This window comes from Protomyctophum bolini, assembly GCF_963924005.1.
Source record: "Protomyctophum bolini genome assembly, chromosome: 2".
Taxonomy (NCBI): domain Eukaryota; kingdom Metazoa; phylum Chordata; class Actinopteri; order Myctophiformes; family Myctophidae; genus Protomyctophum; species Protomyctophum bolini.
The window spans coordinates 40377806-40404996 of record NC_137863.1 but is presented as its reverse complement, the minus strand read 5'-3'; the positions used below and the strand labels follow the sequence as shown (position 1 = coordinate 40404996).

The following is a 27191-nucleotide window of genomic DNA, read 5'->3' as shown; positions in this document are numbered from 1 at the left end:
CACATTCACGCGTGCGTGCGTGCGTGTGTGGGTGTTCACAGATAGACAGTCACGTTTGGGTTGTCTTTGTTTCAGGGACATGTCTGTACCTGGAAGCTGCTTGTCCTCTTAGTCAGACCCCTGGCATGTGGATGACCAACCCTGTTATCTCTCTCTCTCCCCGTCTTCCTCCGTCCATCACGTTAGCCCATACCGCTCATTTTGCTCTCACGTCGTCACGCTCGTCATAAGATGAGATACGATTTTTTGATCCCGCGGGGGAAATTAAATTGCCCGAGGTAAATGTACAGCAGCTTAATTTAAGGTGCAGTTACAGGGCGAGAAAAGTGTGTGTTTGTACAGTCTGCTTACAGCAGGGTAAAAGACTTAAAAAAAAAGTCGTTCTATTCAATAATGATTCCATGGAGTTGGACTATATAGAAGCTCTTTGGGGCTATATACTGTACTGAGTGTGCACGTATACGTATTGTGTCTTCTTGTCTGTGTTTCATTCATTCACGCCTGAGGCAGTCTTTCCCATGTGGAGAGGATCATCAAGGTCTATTGTATAAGCTTTCTGTTCCATTCTTTTCTCTCTGGTATATTATATAGTGTATGTGTGTGCGTGCGTGTGTGCGCATGTGTGTGTGTGTGCGTGCACGCATGTGTGTGTGTCTGTGTGTGTGCATGCGTGCGTGTGCAACAGTGCATACATCTGGGTTAGTGCTTAAACTGTTCCACTTGTGCTGGTATGTATGTGTATCTTTTTCCATAGTAATGGCGATACTGTGTCCTCCCCTCAATTTAGTGTCACTTAGCAGGTGCGTGCACGCGTGCGTTTGTGTGTAAGAGGAAGAGAGCACGTCTTCAACGGAGGTCGTTGAATGTATAACCTGCACCGTGGCATTTTGTATTATACTGCAGTAAAAGCAACCGAAATGTAATCTCCCTATTTTAAATCGAGTGGTGGGCAAAATGTTCACGTTTTGTTTAGGGCCGGGTTGATAAAAACGGACAGACATGCACACGCAGCAGAAAGCAGAGAGAGAGAGTGTGTGTCTACTCTGTGAGGGGTTGAGGGCCACTATAGCCTCACGGACGCTTCTGTTCTCTCCACCACATTAGTAGTAAATTAGCCACTAATGGACCACGGCGAAAAACAAGGGATGGGCCTCAGGAATGTCCTAATTGGCCAAGGGAGAGAATACAGACACAGACAGACAGACAGACAGACAGGGGAGACGAGGAGGGGAGCGAGGGAGGGAGAATAGCGCGGGGGAGATTTGTGGCCTTTTAGGTTGTTCTCAGGGGATAGATTCTGAGAGAGTAGTGTGCTCGCAAATGAACGATTCTTTTTTCGTTTCTATTCTTTTTAAAACCACTTGAACCCCAGGGGGGGGGGACGGGGGGACGTTAGCCAAAAATAGCTGTTCCACATGCGGGCTCACAGCGCGATTGCATTGTACGCTATACAATGTATACAGAACCCACTGCAAATTCTACAAGAGAGCGAGAGAGAGAGAGAGGAAGAAAAGGAATGAATGAATGACACGTACTGTAGGTGGATAGTGTAGTCTGTAGTGAAGGAGCTGTAAACAGACTATAGGATCCAGACCTCCCTGTCATTCTCTGCTCCCATCTGAGATCCTGCATATTGTTCTCTGTCCCGTGTTAAATAATGGTAGCTGCACTGTTTATTTTTGTGTGACTTGTGCAATTCATCTCATCATGCATTCTTGTTCTTTTCAACGTTGTTCGACATTGTTTGAATATGACTCGTGGTCGTGGTGGTGACCTGCGATGATGATGACGAGCGATGACCTCTCTCTTTCTCTCTCTCTCTCTCTCCTCTTTCTCTCTCTCTCCTCTCGACTCATTGCAAGAACGAGCGTGGAATAAAACATAATCTGCTGAAATCCGTTTCATCTGTCCGTCCGCCACACAGCGGGATAGACGTTGGACTGTCACTGAACCATCTGCTGTGACACTGTATGCGCACGCACGCACGCGCACACACACGCACGCGCACACACGAACGCACTCAAACTCACACAGCATAGTACAGCAAGCCTGTTTGCTGTTTACAGATGCTTTGCACATGAGCAAGCACAATCCATGGAGGAACATGAAGGCATAATATGGCGTAATACAATTTGTACAGTATGTGCTTTAGGGAAGGGAGGGAGACATAATGTATCTACTTAGTGTACTGTGGACATGTGACTAGGATGCAACGGTTAATCCAACAAATCCATTTAATTGAATATGATTATTTATGAAATATGAATTATAGGTGATAAGTCGAAAATAATTAAAATGGACCATATGCAAGCTCAGAACCCGTTTAAAGCTTTATGTGAGCTTGTACTGTAGATCTGCTATTCTCTCTATTTTTAGTGCATAGAGGATAATTAATTCGTGGAAAATAACAGAAGGATATACGAAAAAAAAGCCTGCTTCTTGATTATTCGATGAATTGAAAAAAAGTAATCAATAGAGTAATCTCTTAAGAAAATAATGTGTGTGACCATTGCTAGAACAGCCTGTCTGTACAGGCTGTTCACATGCACACACACACACACACACACACACACACACACACACACACACACACACACACACACACACTGCACATGTGCATGTCAGTCTGTGTTTGTGTTTGTGTGCGTATCGCCATGTGCCAGCCAGTTAAAATCCCAGATAGTGTGAGTGTTAACTGTTGCATGCTGTGACTCTGTGTGTGTGTGTGTGTGTGACTGTGTGTCACACACACACACACACACACACACACACACACACACACGCTCGTGTTCCACGCTCCAACTTATGCAACCAAACCAAATAGAGCATTGCCGTATTAGTGCCCGGGGAGGGAGGGAGGAGGAGGGACAGAATGCTCATCCTTTGCCCCCCCCCCCCCTCACACACTCACACACACACACACACACACACACACACACACACACACACAAACACGCACACCCCCCAGAGCTATGACCATATATTACCGTCCTCCTGGGGCCCTGGCTATCATGTGTGGGTTCCCTTTGCATGAGAACCCAGCACAGCATGTATAAATTTAGCTTGGAGGGCACAATAAGGATCCTGTGTGTGTGTGTGACTGTGTGACTGTGTGTGTGTGTGTGTGTGTGTGTGTGTGACTGTGTGTGCATGTGTGTGACTGTGTGTGTGTGTCCACGCATGCTTGCGTTCCAGTGTGGATTAACCAATGAACTACATGTCAATACCCAGTGCCTTCTGCCTTGTTGTTACAGCGGGGACGGATGAGAGCACCCCCGGTGGCTCAGACGGGTAGTGAAGTTGCCACACAGCAGGCCAGGCACAGACAGGCTTCATGGGTCCACATTCGTATGCTGTACAAAAATGTGCACAGTTTAATCCACACTCGGGATAAAAGGTTATTAAATAATAATAATAATAATTGTTAAGTTATTAATTAATAACTGTGTGTAGTTTTCCCTGTGGGGATATCAGTAATCAGAGGTCATTGATTGATCCTGTATAAAGCTTCCACTCATTGGCATGTGTGTGTGTGTGTGTGTGTGTCACATGGGACGGTTCATATGAGGCAACCATTGATTTTCTCGTGTCATCTTTCCAGCCAATGGCTGACCTAATGAGCTCTTGATCGACCAATGAAACGAGATCAAAGGGTCACTATATAGGCACTATGGCAGGCACATTGATTGTATTTGACAAATCAAAGGCTAAACAGTTAAAAACCGATAAGCTTACATGTGCATATGGATTTGGATCACACGCACGCACGTGTGCACGCGCGCACACACACACACACACACACACACACACACACACACACACACACACACACACACACACTGCACAGAATATGAACTCATCCATGCATATACAAACACATGCATGCATGCATGCATGCATGCATGCGTGCATGCATGCATGCATGTTGAAGGGGTCGGGAGGTTTCACAGACTCTGAGTCTGGGCTTTGACAAGGACCCTCAAAATACCACATGGAACCAATGGAGTAGTTGTCACGCGTCCCAAAATTCGGAACATGAACACACATTCCCACAGACAGACAGACACACGCACTGTTGCACATTTCCTAAACGTCTGTGTCAGTGGTCCCGTTGGTATCATGCAGTGCTTTTGCCTTCTGCTTCCTCACATAGTAAACACTGTGAGCGTCATCCCCTTATAGCTCATGTTCAACCGTCACTGGATATCTGGCGATATTGATTTGGACGGGCTGGGTATTGGGAAATACCACACACACACACACACACACACACACACACACACACACACACACACACACACACACTGGGTATTGGGAAATACCCAGCAGAAACACAATATGTCGCTGGACAGTCAAGCCTTTGTATCTTCGCGTTCCTGGAAAACAGTGGAAAAACCAAAACTCTCAGCAGTGAGTGTGTCCACACACAACTACACCGTATCGCTCAGTTGAGAGAGAGAGAGAGAGAGAGGGGGGGGGGGGGTGAAAGACAGCTACACTGAGTTACCACATCATACTGTACACACACATGCACACGCACACACACACACACACACACACACACACTTGACTTTGTATTATGTCTTGAACAGATCCAGTTCACATGTTGTAGCCGTTTGGTTGTTGTTGTTGATGTTGAACGTGTGGAGTCAGTTGTGAAATTCAAATTTAAGGTATTGGGAAATGAGTCTGAATTGAGAAAATGACAATATTATTTTTCTGAGAAGTAGACAGTGGAGCAGAAGTATTGAAACGTGTACAGTAAAAATAACTGTAGTTAAAAGTACTGAAAATAGCTGATCTACAATGATCCACAATGCGTTGCATCGCAACGTAGTCGTATTGTGAGCTTGTAGATCAGGCAAATTTCAAAAGATTTTTTATACATTTGTAAACTTGAAATGGGACATGCTGCACTTTTACTTTTGGTACATTTTGATGGTATTTCTATACTGCAGTGTGTGAGTACAGTACAGTTGTTTAGATGCCTTGGCACGTCAGGAAAACATCAGGGGAAAACATCAGGGGAAAACATATAGTTCATCAATAGAAACCTCTCTCGCAACGCATGATGTCATTAATGGGTAACACAGCTGGGCGCTGCTCAAGCAAATCCCTTCCAGTGACTGAGACATGCTGAGGAATTTGCGTGTTGTAAACTCACAGCAGTGATTTCACCCAGCTTGAAAAGGCCGCTGCTATTTGCCATTCACCATGTTGTCACATGTAAGTACACCCTAGTGTCCCCCGGGCCATTCACTGAAAATATATACCTTTACCGACTTCATCTCGCTCGTGTAAGTTAATTGAATAATAAAGAAGGAGGTTTTGCTTTTTTGATAAAAATGTTTTATCAAGAAATCGGCACGAACATAATATATATTATTTTGTATTGTAACGGCTGAGCTGCAGGATTTTCAAAGCGTGCGTTGCGTGACTTGCGTCATGCAGCGCGTTTGGAAAGACTACATGAAATGGGTCTGGATCTAAAAGTGCGTTTGTGTGAATGCGGGCTCGCGCACGTTTAAAAAGCCTGGTCTAGCTCGGCCGTAAACGCGTGCACGCACATGCACGTGCGCGCGCACAGTAGGCTTAGCCTACTGTATGCAGGTCTCACAGACCTGCATACAGAGAGGCTAGGAGTCCACAATGTTATATAATGCTCAGTAGCCTGATTAATCCCACATGTACAGTAGGCTACTCTGTGAATGGTTGTGTGTGTGTGTGTGTGTGTGTGTGTGTGTGTGTGTGTGTGTGTGTGTGTGTGTGTGTGTGTGTGTGTGCGTGTGCGTGTGCGTGGCGTGCATGTTTGTTTGTATGTGCATGCACACCTTTCCTTGCTGGTTACATGATTAGCGATGGCCTTGGCTTGAATCCTTATAGGTCAGCTCACTGAGGGGAGGCGCTGAGGGAGTGAGAGAAAATGACGGGATGATTGATGGAGACATTGTTCAGCTGCCTCTGAATGAAAGAGAGAAAGAAAGAGAGGAACATCTCTTACCGATTCATCAATGAAATAACCATAATAGCTTGAAGATAATTGTCAAACGTCAAACCTACTCAGACACAATGAATTATCTCTCTCTCTCTCTCTCTCCCTCTCTATCTCTCTCTCTCACAAGCACGCAGACACGCACACACACACACACACACACACACACACACACACACACACACACACACACACCACACCCCAAGAATAAAGGCACAACTCTGTAGAGACAGGACTGGATGGAGTCCAATGAGAACCAAAACAAAGAACGTACAGTAAGGCTAAATGAAACATATCAAAGAATCAGAGAGAGAGAGAGAGAGAGGGAGAGAGGGAGAAAGACAGAGAGAGACAGAGAGAGAGGGAGAGAGGGACTGTTCCACTCAGAATGTAAGCCATATGTGCGTCCCGGCGAGCGCTGCCTCGGAGAGGAAAGTAGAAAAAGATATTTACCCGCAAAGAAAGGATTGTTTCTACCTCTCCCCTCCCCTGTTTAAATTCCTCTCATACTGGCCCCATGGACCATGGCGGCCGGACGGCAGTCTGGAGTGACAGAGAGACAGAGGGAGGGAGGGGGGAGGGTTGAGACAGGGGAAACACAAGAGGAAGGTGTGTGCGAGGGGCAGAGCCAAAGCTGGGGAGGAGGGCGGAAGGCAAATGAAGTAAATGAGAGGGAGTTAACAGAGAGCAAGGGAGCGAAGGGGAGGAGAGGGTTAAATATCATACACACACACACACAGAGAGAGAGAGAGAGAGAGAGAGAGAAAGAAAGGTCCATGAAGTGCTTTCAGTCTGAGAGAGAGACAGAGAGAGAGAGGGTCAAACACACAGCGAGCTGCACATAATAAAGGATATGAACGAGGGAATCATGGAGGAAGAGGAGGGAAGGTAGGACCCACACACACACACACACACACACACACACACACACACACACTTCTAAAGCATCTCGCTTGTCTCCACACGATGTGTCAGAGTCTAGACGCGGCAGCATGTGTGTGCACGCCTGCAAGCGTGGGCATTCCTACATGTGTGCACAGACTGCACACCTGCATGTGTGTGGTTGTGTGTGTGTGTGTGTGTGTGGGTGGGTGGGTGAACAGCAGTGTTGTGTTGTGTTGTGTTGTGTTGGTATGTACTGCTGAGTGTACAGGTGGATGTGTCAAAATGTGCACCGATACCTACAGTAGTACAGTCACCTGTGTTGTATGTTAATGTTTGACCAGGCCTTTACAAACCATATCAGTCCATCCTGTTCTGGACTGTGTGTGTGTGTGTGTGTGTGTGTGTGTGTGTGTGTGTGTGTACACATACTGGGCTACAGGAATCAAAAAGTACAGAAAGTTTGTTCAGATAAGGCAATAACCCTGCCCTCTTTTTCCCTCCGTTTCCAAAGCAGTGCTTAATTCAGGCAACCTTTTGTGAAAAGAATACCGTACATTGCATGCATGCAGTGTATTTCTTTGTTTTCAAACACTTTAATCTGAGGGCGATGTTTAGTTGTAAATGACATGGTGTGTTTGTTGACATGGCCGTCAGGTTGGATACGTCACACACACCAGGCAGTGCAGATTGTCATTGATATGAGCAGGTGCTCTGAGTTACCTTTGATTAGGCAGCGGTCTCTTGTAGGTAGCAGTGGTTCCCAAACGTTTTAGCTCCAGACCCAAAAGAGACATGACTCTAATGATATGTTTGCCTGCATGGGACCCAAACTACTGAAAATAGCTGATTTTAAAGTATTCTATACAAAGGCTAATTTCATTACTTCTTAATCATCTTTTTCCCCCTAATTTATGGGATTTTCTTAGATTGTCATGAAATTCATTTATTCATGAAGATTTTAGATTTTTTTTATGATAAATATAAGGCTGAAGAATGAACTATGAAAGACCAACGCTTTGGACCAACTCCACTGATAACCTGTTGACCTTTTAACCTGTGGCTCTGGTCGAAGGTCGAGGGAAAAAACAAATACTATTGGTTGACTATTCCTCTGATGTTCCCATAAAAACACTGCTAATTGGTTTATGGCTCGTAAAGTGGGAGTGTTTTAGTGCATAGAGACATTCACGCCTGCATACTATTTGCACATATCCACACGGTGGAAGACCTGTGTGTGTGTGTGTGTGTGTGTGTGGAGGAGAGAGAGAGAGAGAGAGATAGAGAGCATTAATAATTGAGAGATACGGAGAAACAAAGGCCACTTCATCTTAATGTGGACAGTTTCTTGGACTAAAACAATGTGTTGCCTCGGCGGAATTCCTTTCGTTTCGACTATAGTTAAACAGAGAGAGAGAGAGAGAGAGTGAGAATGTGATTTATTGTCGGGCGTGTGCGCACGCGCACGTGTGTGTGAGACAGTGAGAGAGAACAAAGCGAGAGAGAGAGAGAGAGACAGCGAGAGAGAGAGAGAGAGAGAGAGAGAGAGCATTGAAGTTGGAAACGGAGGCAAGGGAGAGAGTGACTTTGGTGCGGTTCAACTGCTGAGGGAGAAGGATGAGAGACATCTGCCATCCATCCCTCTGCTATTCAAAACAAATCCACCTTTTATTTACTGCCGGTGCACATTACAAAACACTGGGATGTAGAGTTCAAAGTGAGGCATGTATGTGTGTGTTATTCTTCAGCCCAGCACCGTGCGGAGGCATTCTGGTAGCCCATAATAGCCTGACAGTATAATAGGGTCTCGGTGGTCGTTCCACTCTTGACAAGCGTAAACATTTCCTACAGCCTCAGACACTATTTGACACTGATGGTTTTTACCGTGGTGTGTTGATGTGCGGCGCCCACATGATGTATGCCCCACCGGACCACTGACCTCACTGCTCCGCCTCCATTTTGGGGCGGGAACCTCTTTTTGGTGTTAGCATTATGTTATACTTTAGCTATTGAAAAAATAGCAGATCTACAAGCTCGTGGCGCGGCACTCGTAGGACTGCTACTTTTTTGAATAATCGAAGAACCACTGACACAGCTTTTTCAGAAAACTGTCAGGATGTAGAAGACATTTTTTTAATCTGATATCAGGTCAAAATGGTATAAGTAAATAAAAATGTATGTTCATTCAACATACAGTAACTACAGTAGCACATCTGCAGCGGTTGGACGTGGTCTCTCTCTACGCCTATACGGTTACATTGAGAAATGTAGAACCGCGTTTTTTTAGCGATAAGGGGTAAGGCAGTGACTATCATATACGGCCACATGGTCTCTCGTTGCGAGACACGGCTTCAAATCCTGCATATAAAGTACCGCATTGCAGTTTGAAAGACTTTTTTTTCGCTGCTTTTTGCGCTCTCTCTCTCTCTCTCTCTCTCTCTCTTTGTCTTTCTCTATTGCAGTGGCTGAGGTTCTCGAAAAGTAAGGTCCTGACAGGGCTGGTCAAACAAAGAGACGGCTCTCCCAACGGTCAGTTGAGGACAGTAGCAAGTGGAGGCCAGAAACAATATACGTTTAACTTTGCACGGAGCAGTGCAGTATAGCTTCTAGAGTATAGAGACTGGAACTTCTCTGGATCGTTGCAATGTTGTCACGGGTCATGGCTCCAGGGGGGAGAGAGAGAGAGAGAGAGAGAGAGAGGCTTGTCAACACACTTGACATTTGAATGCACTTCCTTGTACCACAGGCTGTTATGAGGAAACTCACCTGGACGCACGCATGTAGTGCGCGCACGCACACACGCACGCACCTGCAGCAATATCTTAGCCATCTTTGGGTGCAGCTGTCCGTCTAACAACTTTGGACAATGCAAGATTCACGCACGCACGCACGCACACATGCATGCAGACAGACAGGCTACTGCACGCACGCACGCACACATGCACGCAGACAGACAGGCTACTGCACGCACGCACGCACACATGCACGCAGACAGACAGGCTACTGCACGCACGCACGCATGCACGCACGCATGCACAAACACACACTCACACACACACACACACACACAGTCACACACACACACACACACACACACACACACACACACACAAGCTGTATAGTTGCACTGCAACAAACATATCGAAATGGCACAAAATGCCTCCCAGGCTATACTTGTCTTGTGATTCGAAAGGATTTACAAAATGCATACTGTATACTAGTGTATAGCGCCCTGAGAGATCTTAATCTGAATGACGTCACTTCCGGGAATCCATCCTTATATCTCTGCTACGTTTTGCCAGATGTTCGCCCCCAGAATAGACCTGTACGTTCGGATTCACGTGGTTTTTGGACGGCAACCCCTCGTGGTGTTTTAACTAAGCATTATGCTATACTTTAGCTATTGAATAATACCAGATCTACAAGCTCATAGCGTGCCACCGAGTGGCACGCTATGAGCTTGTAGATCTGGTATTTTTGAAAAATGTGACTAGATTTGTGCATGGAGGTGCTCTGTGTCTATCCTATCACCTTACTGTACGTACAGCAGGTGAGTAGGTTCAGCTGCTCCTCTGGGCGCATCGCGCATGCCTTCATTTCTGGAGTGAGATAACGTGGACTGTGCAATGAGAGAGATAGAGATTGAGTGAAATAGACAGAGAGAGATAGAGTGTGAGAGTGAGAGAGTGAGAGAGCGAGAGAGAGAGAGAGAGAGAGAGAGAGAGAGAGAGAGAGAGAGAGAGAGAGAGCGCGAGAAAGAGAGAGAAAGAAAGACACTGAGGGACAGAGAGAGAGCAAAAGCAAGAGAAACTGTGTGTGAGTGTGTGAGTGTGTGTGTGTGTGTGTGTGTGTGCGTGCGTGCGCGTTCAGGGGAGGTACAGCTTGGAATGTTACTGCAGGCGCCTCCCTCCCTGCAGCTGGAAGGCTTTCACTTTACGGGAATTGTACTCCTGGAAAACTAGGAATGGGGGGGACGAGATCTGGGAAGGCTACTCAGTTACTGTAACAGCTGCCGAGGCCAAGCCTCGACTTGAAGAAACCACCCTATAGTCTGAACACGTCATAGGACTGTCACTTATGGATAGGGATACAAACAATGATATATGGACAACAGTGTTAATCTGCTTTATTTTTCCAATTGTTCAATTGGTAAATTGTGATATTATCAAACATAAATATCAAATATGTCAGACAATCGGACCACAAGTTTGTGAACGTGGCCCAGACTCCCAAACACAAGGACAATAAGTTGACAATTCTATCCCAAGGCCATAATACGTTCCACAAAAATAATAATAATAAGTTTGGATATAAAACAAGGGTCCATATACAAATCAAATGGGCAGCCTATTTGTAAGATAGTAACAGTATTTCTAATTGCATTAATGAACACGATATCTGGGGTATTTGGAATATCTTGCAGTGAATTGACGTGATGTGTGTCATTGTGATCAAACCAGCCTAGTTTTATAGTGTTTAAACATTCTTGTTGTCCTTTCCTGTACACCTCTGATCTTGTCTGAGACACACACACACACACACACACACACACACACACACACACACACACACGACAATAGACTGCCAAGGGCCGGACATGTGCCATCATCACAGGCTGTCAACTCGCAGTACCTGAAGAACTTCACGGTATGCAAACTGAAAGTTAGCTTCCTGTGCCAAGTGGCCCAGACGTCTATCTGTCTGTCATCTTTACTGTAGTCATATGAAAGCAGGCCAACAGGTTTATCTATGTGTGGCATCTGGTCTATCGAGGCAGGGTGTTGCCCCTGTGGTTATGTGTCAAGTGATAGGATAAACTCATAGATTAACCCATTTAGGCCTGACGTCGAAAAAAAAAAACGTTCGTTCTGAAAGAATATATATTCAAAGATTTGTTGCCGCATTTTTACTAATGGAGGAATGAAGGGAGAACAGCGCCCCCTGAAGTCACAGATCACTGAACTAAAGCTTTGAAGCCAATTACAGCATGTTAGGTTAGTATTTGATACTGTATGAGCCCTTAGGAACATAGCAACATAGGGTTTAAGTGGTTGAATAACTCCAATAGTTAGATGTACAGAAGATAAGCAGAACCCACTCACAAGCACAAATGTCAATCCATGAAATGAAATGTTGTCATTCAATATTGCTTTGATAACATTATCAGCTTGTATACAGTATGGATGGCACTGCAATATTTGTGCCAAGTGCCAATGTTATGGCTTTGAATGATCTGGCTGTGGAATTTGCTTGACACTTACCGTTTCCTGTCTGAGGAGAAAACCTGCAGATTGGATCCCTTGTATACCTTTGTGTGAGTCTGACTGCGACTGGCTAGAATTCAGTATCGGAAGATAAAGCAACTAAGGTGGCATTCACACCTGGATGCTTTACTGTGATTAAAACCCAATGCTGCTGCGTATTGTCGGAAAGTGCGCTTTGTTTGTCAGGTGCTCGTTTGAATTCTGGTGCGCATCAAACGATCATCCTCTAAAGAATTCTCATTGTGAGCTTGTAGTCAAGCTTGTTGTCAAAATTTTTTTTGGAAAATGTTAGTACAGATGCCAATACTGCACATTTTTATACAGGACCTTTACTTGTAAACAAAGCATATATTTACAATTTACAGCGTACTACTCAGTAATATACATCTCTGTCTCACTGCTAAACGTTCTTGTTTAAAGATGGAGTGCCGTGATTTTTTCCACCCTAAAACATGATCATCAGGTCTTATTGTTATATAAGGAGGTATAATTATTTTTTTAAAGTGTACAGTATTTGTTAAAATCATTCAGTTCATTAAGTATGCCTGGTTTGCCTGGTGGGTGGTGATGGGTGGTGATCCACCTGCACTGAAGCCGCACCCACAGCTGTAGTTGTATGATAAAGGGGGAGGGGTTAGGGGAGGGGCTGATAGTGTGGCGTCACTATATTACCGTTTATTTCATTGGCCCGTTTGACTGTCAAGGGTTCAGCCTCCAGGAAGAAACCCTAAATACAAAGTCAATACACCATTGCACATAAAAACGACTCCAGGGTGTCTAATGAAGTACTGTCACCTCATAGACAACATGAAAAACATTGTGGCACTCCATCTTTAAGGTAATACAGATCCAGTAAATACATATCCAACGTTCTGTTCCCTGATGCATATTGACAGGCGTCAAGTGCAAAGCAGTGTGTACTTATGTCGCCTTCACAGCCTCAGGAGACCACTACACTACAACAGTTTGTTTTACTATCTAAGTGTGACCAAACCTATTAGCTGTGTAGGATAGGCCAGTGTCTGTAGCTCGGGCAACTCTGGCTAATCTCCATCTGAATGATACTTAGCAGCGCATGGGGAAATCCCTTTTCTGTCGACCTTCAAAAAAATACCCCCTTTGTCTCCACCATGACTTGGATATAATTCACTTACAACTTGGGAAACATGCCTGTTTCCTAAGTTGATTCGTGCAAAGAGAGATGCTCTGCTGGCTTGGGAAAACATGTTTTGGTTTTCTCAAAATGAAGAACCTGAACATATTTATTTTTTTCTCTACTCATCCTTATTACAGACTTTTTAAAATGTAAATGTCATAAATAACGCATAATATGCATTCCAGTCGTGACTCTTAGATTACAACGGCAGGAATGTCTCATCATTATCTATAATTACTGTCTATTTGTAAACTTTTATGGCATCTTGTGCTTCATTAAGTGAAAAAGAACACAGGAGACAGAGATGGAAGATGACAAGCAACCCCATTTTGGAGATAATGACATGGCTCTGTACTGTATGTGTACTATCTGTAACTAACTCGAGCTACAGTCGTTACAGTGTACTCTCTCCTATACTTAGATTTTAACCCAAAAAATATATATTCAAAGATTTGTGCCGCATTTTCACTATTTCTCTAAAATAGCAGACCAGAATGTGTTAAGTATAGAAGAACATGCTTGAATCCTATACGTACTGATAGACGGGGCACTTTTATCGTGGCAGCAATTAGTCAATTCGAATCAAACGATTGTAATTAGCCCTTCTTCGCCCTTCTGGCGTCCTTGTCCAATACCAGGCACATTAGCAACGGTTACTAAGAGAGGAGAGATGGCAAAGCATTCCTTCTCACCCATTGAGATGCATGTTAAATGACAGGATTTCTATGGATAATCGATCATTTCAGTAGCAAGAGCTTTATACCTTTTCATGATTAATCTACTCATGTATGTGAAAACGTAAAACTTCAATAAAAAGTTATTTAAACAAAAAAAAGTCTTCTAAATCTAGTCAACCAGGCCTGCAGTATAGGCTATGCACTGGACAAAAAGTGCATGGCATTATTTCAATAAACTAGAAATACTTAAGAAATATTAGAGGGAGAAACGGTATCCAACTCAATCAACTCATGACCGTCCGACAGGAGTTTTCACGTAATGCACGGTAAGAATACAGAACGCAGCCATACAGAATTACACAGCCACCCTTAGCAACGGTTTGCTAAACTATTTGGATTGGCATTGGGACAATCGCTTTTTGAGGTGGGGTTTTAGCGAAAGGGCCTAATTCCAAACCTCACTCTTGTTCTCTGTTGCCGAGGAGTTCAGTGCTCTGCGTGTTATCAGACTCTGTTCTCTGCATATCAGGCACGGCCGAGTTTAATTAAGGAGGACATTCTCTTATAAACATTTCTGTACGGTAATTAACCCAGCTGCAGCCCGTGGATCCTTTTATCATGCTTTTAAGACACGGATATCGTGACCCGATGTTTCCCTCTCAATCACAGAACTGAGACAGGATGTAGCGTGCTACCCGTTAATGCGGCTCATGTCTAATGCTTCCTCTCCGTCTTCTGGAGCGATGTCAATGACATGAAAGCATCATTTCTGTGCCTGTCAGTGAACTCCCAGTGAACATGGAGGAGGGTGAAGGTTTACAGTAGCAGTATAGTGCTAATGTCAAGGACCCTCCATAACTCTGAGAGCGTACAAATGGAACCAAATGGAACAAACAACATTTTTCAAATGATTGTAGTGTAGTGAACAGTACCATTTGCCTCTGAGAGTGTAGTAAAAGTTGAAATACTTTTAAATGCTCAACTTAGGACCTCAGAATTGTAAATGTACTTATTTACTTTCCACAATTGGTTTTGCAGAGGTTGTGTTTTGTGCAGTGGTGGTGGATTTTTTTTTTAATTTAAGTAAAAGTATCAATACCACAATCTAGAAATACTATTTAAAGTCACAGTAGAAGTAAAGTAAAGGTCCGGTATTTAAAAAAATATATACTGGCACCAAAATTAAAAGTACTCATTATAATGTACAATGTCCCATTTCACACAAGTTCAATATGTATACAAATCTTTTGAAAATAGCAGATCTACAATCTCACAATGACCTTGCATGAGCGCAGTATACTTGAGTAAATGTACTTGCTTTACACCGCCGGCACTCACACTTGTGTGATGTTATCTAAAGGAGGGGTTTGTTCATGCCTGGCGAGACTGACAAGTTCCAGCTGCAGTCCAATTTGTATAAAAGTCCATTCTACAGCCTCCTGACCCCCAATTGCTCTTAATCCATCTCCTCCTTTGGCTGTCGGGGGATTAACTCGAGTTCCTCCCGGACCCGCTGACAAGTCTCCTTCATCACTGTGAACCAACCCGGGCCCTCAGCGGTATTCTGACGCCCGCACGGATCACCACCACAGCCAGCCATTTCATCAGCACTCTCACACATACTATACCTTTTGCAGGAGAGAATCGAGACGGAAAGTGATTAAGTGACACACGGCCACACGCCTGTAAAAAATGTGTCGACAGCTTAAAACTAGGACTAATTGTTTCGTGTGAACATTTCACCCGGGTCACGCCGCGGGCCGGCGGCATCTGGACAACGGCACCCTCGGTTGAGTGGTTGGCCTTTGACCCTTAGGTCAGGACCCCCAAATTAAAACAACGCCATCCTGTCAAAACGCCCGATGACCCACCTTTGAGGCCTTCAAGTCGTTTTAGAGATCACAGGTCTATGATGTTGACAAATGTTTTTACTGGATATTGGTTTGGAAAGGGAAGACCACACATACACATTTAAACAAAACATTTTAATATTTAGTTTTGATAAGCTGAATTATTGCTATGTTCTAGTTATTGCTGTTCAAGTTGATTTGATGTGAATTAGGCAGATCTATCGAGTGGCGCGCTACGAGCTTGTAGGTCTGCTATTTTTGAAAAATCGTGAAAATATTTATTTCAGAAAACTGGAGGATTTAGAAGATTTTGATTAAATTAAATTTTGAGGTCAGGCCTAGGCAAATGCATTAAAAGCCATGGCAAGTGCTCAGTCAAGTCTGCCTGTCTGAGTGGATGTGGGACATTGGCAGCAATCACAAGCACCCTTGAAATGGTCGAGGGCTCCACAGGGGTCTACGTGTTCCACAAGTGGCATCCATTTTTAGAGCTATATGAGTAGACTGGAGGGGACGGGAAAGAAGAGACATGCAATATACATCATTATCAAATCAAATAAAACGCTGCTAGCTGCTGATATAAAGGAACCAGCATAAAGCTGGATATATTTCTCAATATTCCAGCTAAAGTTGGCATTTGGAGGTTTTGGTGAATGCTTGCTTATTTTCACCAAATAATCCAGCATCTGTTATGACAACGCCCAGAATGGGAAAGTGAGAATGCGTGTCGTTAATCAATACTGAATACTGACGGTGCGATGACGTGTTCCGTGTTAACATCGCTAACATGTAATCCAAGATTGATCCGTCTCCGTATAAGATTACCCCAAACCGTGAGTCTGCACGTCTGAAACAATATCTGAAATGATCGAGAGAGAAAAAAATGTGTTTCGCTTTTCGAGGTTTTGTTGTTTAATCTGTTAAAGAGTCTCCGATGGCCTCTTAATACGAATGTGTATTCCAGAACACGGCAGAGTTTTACTTTGCCCGCAGCACTGGAAGTCTCTTCAAATCCACACATTCTCATTTAGGGCCTCAAAGGACACCCCCCCCGTCCCCCATGTAATACACAACTCCCTCCCTCTGTCTGACTCACTATCTCATATCTCTGCTGTTGGGCAGAGACACCACGTATCTCCATCTCTGTACAGGCTGTACAGTTTCACTATTAATTTCTTTTTCAAGATAATATAGTAAATGAAGGGATTTGCAGTGGTGGTGGGAAAAAAGTATACTCACTTTTTACCTTACTTTACGCCACTGCGGTTTTGAACATACTGTAGACGGTTTCCAGTCACTGGGCTGCATGGGGACACAGTAGAGTTACAGTAGAGTTACAGTATCTCTCACTGGGCTGCATGGGGACACAGTAGAGTTACAGTAGAGTTACAGTATCTCTCACTGGGCTGCATGGGGACACAGTAGAGTTACAGTAGAGTTACAGTATCTCTCACTGGGCTGCATGGGGATACAGTAGAGTTACAGTAGAGTTACAGTATCTCTCACTGGGCTGCATGGGGATACAGTAGAGTTACAGTAGAGTAGCCTACCGTGCTGATTCTTGGGAAATGTGCTTTGATCATGAAATAAACCCAATACACTATAATTAAGCTTGCAGTACATTTACTTAAGTACAATTTTGAGGTTACTGGAGTATTTCCGATTGCCAATACTTTGACTTTTACTCCACTACATCTCAGAGACAAATATTGTACTTTTCACAATTGGACGTCCAGCTTGTCTCACATGTCTGTCCCCTCTAACTTCACTGGTTCCCAAAGCTTTCAGGTCCAGACATTAGACATTAAACTAGTGGAAATAGCTGATCTACAAGCTCGCAACGGGTGAATTAATATAATGTTTTTTTATTAAAGAATATGTATATATTTTTAAAGGAAATGAAAATGTTTTTTACTCGAATCATGGCCCATAGAAATTGCTGTGTGTGTGTGTGTGTGTGTGTGTGTGTGTGTGTGTGTGTGTGTGTGTGTGTGTGTGTGTGTGTGTGTGTGTGTGTGCGCACGTGTGCACGTGTGCGTGCATGCTCACGTGCGTGCATGCGTGCGTGCGTGCGAGATAGATATCGTGTGTCCTGTACTCCTGTCTGAGTCATGTCAGTGACGGAGAGCAAGGATCCGTTACACAGCTGCAGGTAATAGTATAGTATCACCGCTTCAGCATCACATTGTTCCATGCGGGGGTTGTTGTTGTTGACCTATTATTTGGTATCATATATAATGCAACCGTTAGTGGCATCATGCACATTTATTGTTCAAATTTGCATTCCCTCCCCTCTCTGTCCTGTAGCGCAATGAAAATACATCGGGTCTAATAACCACTAATACATTTTGGGGGCCTTTTGGTGTTAGCATTACATTATGCTTTAGCTATTGAAAAATAGCAGATCTACAAGCTCATATAGCAAGCCACCGAGTGGCGCGCTACGAGCTTGTAGGTCTGCTATTTTCTTTTTATCGAAGAACCACCGACATAGAAACAGCTTTTTCAGAAAACTGTCAGGATGTAGAAGAAGAACATTTTTAGAATCTGATCTCAGGTCAAAATGGGATAAGGCGTGGACATCCCGTGCCCAGTCCATGATGTCACTCATTTATGATGTCAGTACTAACTATATGACATCAGGCATCTCCATATTTGGGTAAGGTCAATCAGTCAGTCAATCAATCAATCAATCAATCAACCTTTATTTGTCACATATTCTTTTTTCCAGTATTTCTATGTACACTGAAATGTATAAAGGCCAATAAAACAAGATAAACAGTACTAAAACAGCGACGGCGTCTGGTGTGGTGATCTACAGGCTCACATTGGGAGCTTGTAGATCTACTATTTTTCTGCCAAAGTTTCCCCTCACAACACACGGTTGGATGGATGCTGGTGGTTCAAGGGGTTATGTAACGTCATGCTGGCATATGAACAAACACCTCGAATGAAACGTGCCGTACAATGAATGCCGTCACCTTGCCGCTGCGTTCACCTGTCAAAATGGCTGCTGTGAGAAGAGGGTCCATCCTAAAGCGGTCTGCTGCAGTGCATCCCCGTCAACATGTACATATGTCTCTCCACTCCACTCCCAGGCAGATATATTATATCCCTGGCATGCCGTAGAGCTATATCTATCCCTGCTGGCACCGTGCCCACCACCTGCTATATCATCACTGGCAGCCGCACGCTGATATGCTACTTATTAGCATTTAATCCCTAATGTATACCAGCATAGGCAGAGGATAGACGCACGCACGCGCGTGTGTGCGCGCATGCATGTGCGTGTTTTCCTACTCTTTGCTGTGAGTGAAGTAAGCCCTTACTCCGTTGACGTAGTCACTACTAGACGCTCTCAGGATGTTTCTATCCATGGCTGAGTTACATGGCACCGTGGAATAATGGCTGCATGTTGTTGCATGAAGCTATACTTTGCAAGGTACTTTTACTTTATATTTCTTCGTTAAAAAGAAGTCTCTCCAGCTCTTTAGTAAACAGACTGCATGCAAACTCTTTAGTAATACCAAGTTTACAGGAGACCCCTGTTACTATCAAAATTAGATAAAGAAATACAAAATCACTTTCACCACATCATTCTGTCTGTCTGTCTGTCTGTCTGTCTGTCTGTCTGCTTGCCTGTCTGTCTGTCTGTCTGTCTGTGTAATGCTCCAAGGCTTATAAAACATATTAATTAAGGTTCCTTACACATAGTGGACGTGACGTTTGGAGCCTCTCAGCTCTTCATCAGACGGCCCGGCACTTGGCTTTAAAGGACCACTTCACCACTCTTCAACCTATCTTCATATAATAGGTCCTCACTAATAATCATGAAGAAATGGCGCAATTCTTTTCTACTCTGTCTGTCCCTCAGCCCTCAGGAGGGCTGTGGGCAGTCTTCCAGTGACATCATCGATGGGGAATACAAGCTAATAGAAACTGCAGGCTTTCTAGTTTTCTAGTAAATGTTGTAAATGTTAAAAAGAAAAATCTGCCTAATGATGATGTCACTGGAAGACGGTTTCTAAACTGGACACAGCCCTCCTATGAGACACAGAAAAAAATCGTGCCATTTTATCATAATTATTAGTGAGAACCAATTATATGAAGATAGGTTGAAAAGTGGTGAAGTGGTACTTTAGGTGAGTGGATGCGCGCGTGCTTTATTGTACTTTTCTGTGTCTGTCTCTCTCTCTCTCTCTCTCTCTCTCTCTCTCTCTCTCCCTCTAAAAACAGTACACATGTGTTAAGAGCATGTCCATTACTCTCTCTCTCTGTCTCTCTCCCTCTGACAGTAAGACAAACCGGTCCTTAGTGTTCACCAATGCTCCAGACATGTTCTAGTCCCACGTGGTCCATTCAGCCGGTTGGTCCCCTAGGGGGGCCATGATGATATCATCATAGAGTACACAGAACCAAGCCAGACAGATGTATGTAGCCTCCAGGCGAGGCAGGGCCTCCGCACGGAGATAATGGGCCATGATGACCAATATACGTTTCCTTTGCCACTATACGGTATCAGGTTTTTATGGCCCACTTATGTAGTTGACCCTGTTTGGGGAGCTCCTGTGAAGCCCAGTGATTTATACAGCATGGCTCCTATTTCCTGCTGCTGGGATGGGTAGTATACAGTATATATATATATGGGATGATGATGGGAGGATATTAGCAGTGCTGGAAGAACTGCTCCCGTGTTTCTGAGGTGCGCTGGCCCCTCCTATATACAGCTTTTTTTGTCCACGCACGAGTTAGGTCAAATGTCCGCCAGATATGACGTACATTTGTGGCAACATAAACATTAAATGCCGTTGACACTGAAGGGAAAATGTAGACGAGCAAATCGACTAACCGATCACATACATTCAGTTGTTCATGAGATGATGTATGATGATGTGACAGCGCCCCTCACTTCACACGGGGGGGCGATTTCTACTTAAGTAAAACTATCAATATATACTGCAATGTATATACTGCAATGTTGTAAAAGTTAAAAGTCTGCATCGCGACATGCACACTTGTAGATCGGCTATATTTTCAAATAGCCTATGTATGAAACAGGGCTAAAGTGAGTCATGTATGCATATGAAAGTGGTGGTCCTTGAGAATCACTGATCTACCAGACCACTACAGTCATGTAGTCACACTACACTGAGCTCTCCGCCCCTTGGCTGTGCTGCGCTGCGCTATGCAGTGGTGGAAAGTGCATTTACCGGTACTTAAGTGCTGGTACAATCTTGTGGTATTTTGTACTTGAGCATTTCCAAGTTCCAATAATTCAACTTCTACTACTAAAATGATGATGATTATAAAAATGTGAATGGGCTATATACCTATACCGGTATGCACACAGAGAAACGCAGCAGTGTGCAGGTACCTGTACTCTTCCTACTGCCGGGCCGCTTCCCTATATACTTCCTTCACAGGTGTTACCGATGATACTAATTAAGGCTTGGTGGTTGCACAGGTTAACTTCATTCATGCTAATAGCTAGCACCACTGGTGTGGAGTGTTTTCAGTGAGCCTAACATGGACATTGGACAATAGCAGCACCTTCATTTGTATCATCGGTGACACCTGTGAAGGAAGCAGGGTTCCTTTCCAAAATGGCGTGTGTGCATAGAGCCCATTTCAGACATCTACTTGTAACAGTACTAGTACATTTTCTGACTTGTCTACAGTACATTGCAGTATTTATTACTTTTACTTAAGTGAGTACTTTTTCCCACCACTGAGGCCATAACTGTTAATTGGTTGGCTGGTGCTTGCATGGACAGTGGCCGAGTCAGCAGTGTGTGTCTGTCTGTCTGTCTGAGTCAGCAGTGTGTGTGTGTGTGTGTGTGTGTGTGTGTGGTGTGTTTGTCTGTCCTATAGTGTTTGTCTGTCTGAGTCAGCAGTGTGTGTGTGTGTGTGTGTGTGTGTGTCTGCCCAGAACCTATTGATTAGCGTGGGGGCGTGGGCCTCTGCCCACAGAGACATCCGAGTCTCCCCCGGAGAAGTCAAGGATCAATAGAGCTCAGCGGGAGGATCAGTGCTCGCATAAATTACACAACCATACTGTACATGTGAAGGCCGTGAATTTGCCGCCCTCCTCTTTCTCCTCATCCTCTCTCTCTCTCTCCCCCCTCTTAGTACTGTACTGTGGATGAGATATGTGGAAACGCATAAGCACTGGCTTCACCTAGAAGTGCATAAATGGCCCCAGTGCAGCACTGTACTGCATTGTTAACTGGGAGACGTGAATGCGTGTGCAGCGGAAATGCGCGCGAATGCATTGTGGGAGAAGTCACATATACACACACTCACGTGCATGCACACACTCATTTGCATGCGCACACACTCATGTAAGCACACAAACAAAGACATTACTTCAGATGTTATTACTTGCGCAAGCAGAATGTGCAAGTAATGTTATCATTCAGGTGCTACGATGCGTATGTCCCTTAGCAGCATGTGATATGTCACGTCATACAGTATGGTGGCACGAAGCAGACCGTGCAGGTATGTTTTCCGCGTATGTCCCATGACGTGATGAAGATATGTACCAATGCCAGGGTATAATTGGTTTACGATGGTGACGTAATGATATGTTTCAGTCAGTGTCAGGTGGATAAAAAAAGGGACATACGCATCAAAGTAACCACATTATACCACTAATCAAATCAGAAATGACATATACATATACATATAGACATATATAGACATATGAGCATATGACGTGATGAATATATGTACCAATGCCAGGGTATAATTGGTTATCGATGGCGACGTAACGATGACATGTTTCAGTGTCGGGTGGACTAAAGGTAATGCCCCTATCTATACATATATGTAATCTGACACCACTGCCATAACAGGCATAAGTAATCATTACCATACTTCAAAATTTCTCCTCCAAAAGCAAGCTACGTAGCAAAGAGCTAAACCTAATAATTCAATATTGCAAACGTTCTTTCACAGAGAGGCTGAGATTTGAAAGTTTGTAGCGGACTACAGTACTTGCACACTCTGCTTGCGACAAGCGAGTAGGCACTCGACAGAGTGTAGTTCTGGTTATTATTGTAACCAATAAACCAATAAATGAGTGTTCATTATTTCATCAACCGTATCATTTTATAATCATTCACATTGTAATATTGTAACTGGAAAGCAATAGGATGAGAATGAACTCTCGTGCACATTGAGCAGTAAAGCCAAGCCGCCCTAGTGGGAAGCACTCAGATAAAAACTGGCTGTTTTTCTGTCTGTTATTTTTCTCTTTTCTTCTGGCTACTGCTTGTTCATCTTTCTGAGCTGTAGAAATGAAGTGGTGTAAGTGCCTGCACTGGAACATTATGTTATTATGCTTTATTGCAGACATGGTGCTCTGCAGAGTCTGTGATGTTATAGGTCACCACCATATCCAATAGAGACAAATGTTCTTTAATGATGTCTCGGGTGTGTGTGTGTGTGTGTGTGTGTGTGTGTGTGTGTGTGTGTGTGAGAGAGAGATAGAGATCATAAGTGCTTTAGTAATGCTAAATCCTCTCCTCTCCTCTCCTCTCCTCTCCTCTCCTCTCCTCTCCTCTCCTCTCCTCTCCTCTCCTCTCCTCTGTCTCTTGAGGCAGGTGTTGGACAAAGCTGTGCTTCTCTTTCTCGCTTGTCTTCAGTGCCTCCAGAGACCATGTTTAATACCAGGTTTAATACAAGACAACAATGTCAACTCATTTATCTCCTACGGTTCTATTTTTATTCGGTATGGCACAAGTGCATCAAAATAGCAAATGCACAGACACACACACTTGTGTCCGCGCCGCATGCATATACCGTTGCGCTATTTCGGGAGTAAAACCCCTGTGGTGTCATACCGTTCTTCTTGGATGATTCACCACTACACTACAGTATCACGCGTGCGCACACACGTGCACGCACAGTCGCACACACACACACACACACACACACACTATGCACACTTCCCTTGCCAAGTCAAGCAGTGTTTTCACGTGCCATCTTTGCTCTGCCAGCGTATAGCCCTACAGCATAGACTGTCCTTCATTACTTTTCTTACTGGGGGGGAAATGACCTATGATCTCATTTTGACCACCAGTGGCACGACCCCTTCACTGCCGTACTCTGTCATAATACAGTAGTATACTGTTTATATTTTCTTCTGAGATATATATATATAGAGCATATTACAGTATCTGTGGGTTGAGTACAATTAATTTGAATCCTTTGACTTGAAACGTAAAAGTGTTGATTTAACAGTATTAGAGCGGTGCCCGTTTGGGCACTGGCCTACTTGAAACGATGCAAGTTGGAAATGAACGCCCCACCCAGTTGTTATGTCTGTGTCCCTTTTATGCACATATATGGAGTTATTTGTCATGCATGCCCAAATATCTAGTCTATATGCAGATGTCAAGAACATCATTGTGATGTCAGAACAGGCCGGCTCCATATTATGGAGACCTAGGCGGGATCAGGTGTGATCAATTGACTAATTTGGGCCCTGTCCAGAGCCGCGGGCAGAGGCTTTTGTACTGTTTCTGGACAACGGTGTATCCCACCGTCTCAAGGCCAGGCACTGCACTCCCTTTGGTGGTGTGGAACACGTGTGTCAAATGGTGGGGAGAAGGGTTCTGGAGTTACGTGGATTACAGACGTACGTACACACGTACAGAGACTGATTTGCCTTTTTTGGATGCATTTTAAACTGTTACTGTACTGTCAGTGGTGTACAGTAACTAAGTAGATTTACTGTACTTACTTACTTAATTACGGAATTTGGTCAAAGGTCCGCTCATCTAAAATGTATTTAAATGTTTTTGTCCTATTGTAGTCACCTGCAATTGTTTAGTCTCGGTCGCACGCACGTGAGCACGCACGGTCGCACGCAAACTATAATGAATCTTTGCTGATACTGGAGCAAGTGGGAGACACATACACATCTCAGCCTAATTATCTTGTTGGTTGGGGTGCAGAGTTCAACCCTTATCAGGCCCAGGCAGCCTTGGAAGCAAGCGAGGAATTATGTTAGGGGATATATCTTAAGGACCTTAACTCCTGAGAGAATAGAGGAATCACAAGAGAAGGGGTGTAGCTGATAAGGAATGGAGTGAAGGAGGGTGAGAGTAAAGGAAAGAATGTTGGTAACAATTAGACCAAAAAGTGAACTGTTTGAAGCCTAGTTCATGCTTTGGCGACAAAGTGTCATGTGAAGTGAAACTCGGCAAAAATGTATCACCGAAAAGCATAAATGTGAGGTGAACTGCTTCTGTCCCTTCCGTTAATTCACGTCTTTGGACAAGTTTAAATGTTGGCCTATACTATGTAATGTGTATTTATTCTCGTACCTGTTTTCAATCCGTCACGTTATAGCTGTCACCCGTCTTATTATGTTCAGTCATGTTTCATTGATTGTGTGTCATTGTAAACATTTTATTTGAAAAGTGCAAGAAAATACAGCTTGTCATGTCTTGTGTTAATTGCTTTGATCCTGGGAAGGGTCTTTATCATTATTACACATGTGGAGACAGGTAGCAACATGCCGGCGGCGATCTACTGAGCACACGTCTCTGTCTGTGTGCACTGTGGAGTGTACCGAGGACTAGTGGGCTTAGCAGTGTTGTGGATCTGTTTACCATGGAAGCATTATGCAATGCCATGCTAGCGCATACCTGGAGGATAGGATCAACTGTTTCCTTTGGCCTGTGGTTGTGTGTAGTTACCTGGAAGTCTTGTCTGTCAGATTGTTCATTCTACTGCATAATATGCAAGACAAGTTTCAGTATCACTCCCTACGCTCTAAAAAAAGAGTGCTAATTGAACCGGAAGGTTGTTTGTGTGTGTGTGTGTGTGCGACTGTGTGTGTGCGTGCGTGACTGTGTGTGTGTGTGTGTGTGTGTGTGTGTGCGACTGTGTGTGTGCGTGTGCGTGCGTGTGTGACTGTGTGTGTGTGTGTGTGTGTGTGTGTGTGTGTGTGTGTGTGTGTGTGTGTGTGTGTGTGTGTGTGTGTGCGTGCGTGTGCGTGCGTGCGTGCGTGCGTGCGTGCGTGCGTGCGTGACTGTGTGTGTGTGTGTGTGTGTGTGTGTGTGTGTGTGTGTAGAGATAACGTTAATTACATTACATAAGCATGTTTACCTTACAACAAGAATCATAGTGATTGACAAGTTGCTGTCCCATTGCAAAAACAAATGAAAACAATCACCATGGGAGGTAGAGTGGTCGTCTGGGAAACGAACGGTTCACCAGGAGTTTACCGTATACCTGTTGTATCGTAGCAACAGCTCGAGGTTTGTTAATTATTTTGTTTGCTAATCATTCTGGCTCCAAAACTATGGAATGCACTCCCGTTGCGATCAGACTGCAGACTCACTCCCAATCTCCCGCCGTAGTACTCTATAGTGTATACACTTATAGTTTCATTAGATAGATATTCCACTGTTACTGTAGGTTATAAGCTTACGTATAGGATTCATGACGACTATTTTTTATGTACAGTAGTTGATGTATTACCATGACTTTGTTCTTAAGAGTGTCTGCTAAATGCCTACATTGTAATTGTAAATTGTAATCATAAATATTAATGAGACTGTGTAGCGGATTCAAATGTTATCAAGTATCAACCGCATAGTCACCAGAAAGTTCTTATCAATACCATGAAATGGAGCCAGTATTTCCTACATATTGACGTTGTTGTTGTTGCCCGATGTGGCGCTTGGCGCGTTGTCTGACTACTAACCCAGTAACCCTATTACTAACCCTAACTCTAACTCTAACCCTAATCCTAACCTGAATATTAATCGGCAACGTACTGTAAGTAAACATAAAACAAAGTTCATGTATAGCACAGTTTCATGATGGTAGTGTTTCCTGCAGGAAAAAGCTTTGGCATGGTGCTGGGCGTGGGGGGGGGGAGGGGCTTATGCCGCGCGGCCTTTGGCCGCGCGTCGAAAATTTTGATTAATTAATTAATAGGATTAATAAATTAAGATTCATTCGTATTATTGCTCTTGTATTGCGATTGGAGACACTGGGGGGACACTGGGGGACACTGGGCAGGCACTGGGGAGGCACTGGGAAGGCACGGGGAGACACTGGTCAGGCACTGGGAGACACTGGGGAGGCACTGGGGAGGCACTCAGGGGCACACTGGGGAGGCACTCAGGGGAACACTGGGGAGACACTGAGGGGACACTGAGGAGGCACTGAGGGGACACTGGGGAGGCACTGAGGGGACACTGGGGAGGCACTCAGGGGGACACTGGGGAGGCACTCAGGGGGACACTGGGGAGGCACTCAGGGGCACACTGGGGAGGCACTCAGGGGCACACTGGGGAGGCACTCAGGGGAACACTGGGGAGGCACTCAGGGGAACACTGGGGAGGCACT

General features: G+C 44.3%; 1 protein-coding gene across 8 annotated transcripts in view; it reads left to right on the top strand.

Moving 5' to 3' along the window:
- The window catches only part of plekha6 (pleckstrin homology domain containing, family A member 6), a 156680-nt gene that overhangs the window by 40916 nt on the left and 88573 nt on the right, over positions 1 to 27191 (top strand). For 6 of the 8 annotated variants that reach the window (XM_080786710.1, XM_080786716.1, XM_080786712.1 and 3 more), the window contains exon 1: positions 6759 to 6880. The exons of the other annotated variants lie outside the window; for them this stretch is intronic. In XM_080786710.1, the coding sequence (XP_080642836.1) occupies positions 6846 to 6880 (35 nt within the window). In that variant the 5' untranslated portion in view covers positions 6759 to 6845. Of the gene's footprint in view, positions 1 to 6758; positions 6881 to 27191 lie in introns of those variants that run through there. 8 annotated transcript variants of the gene reach the window in all.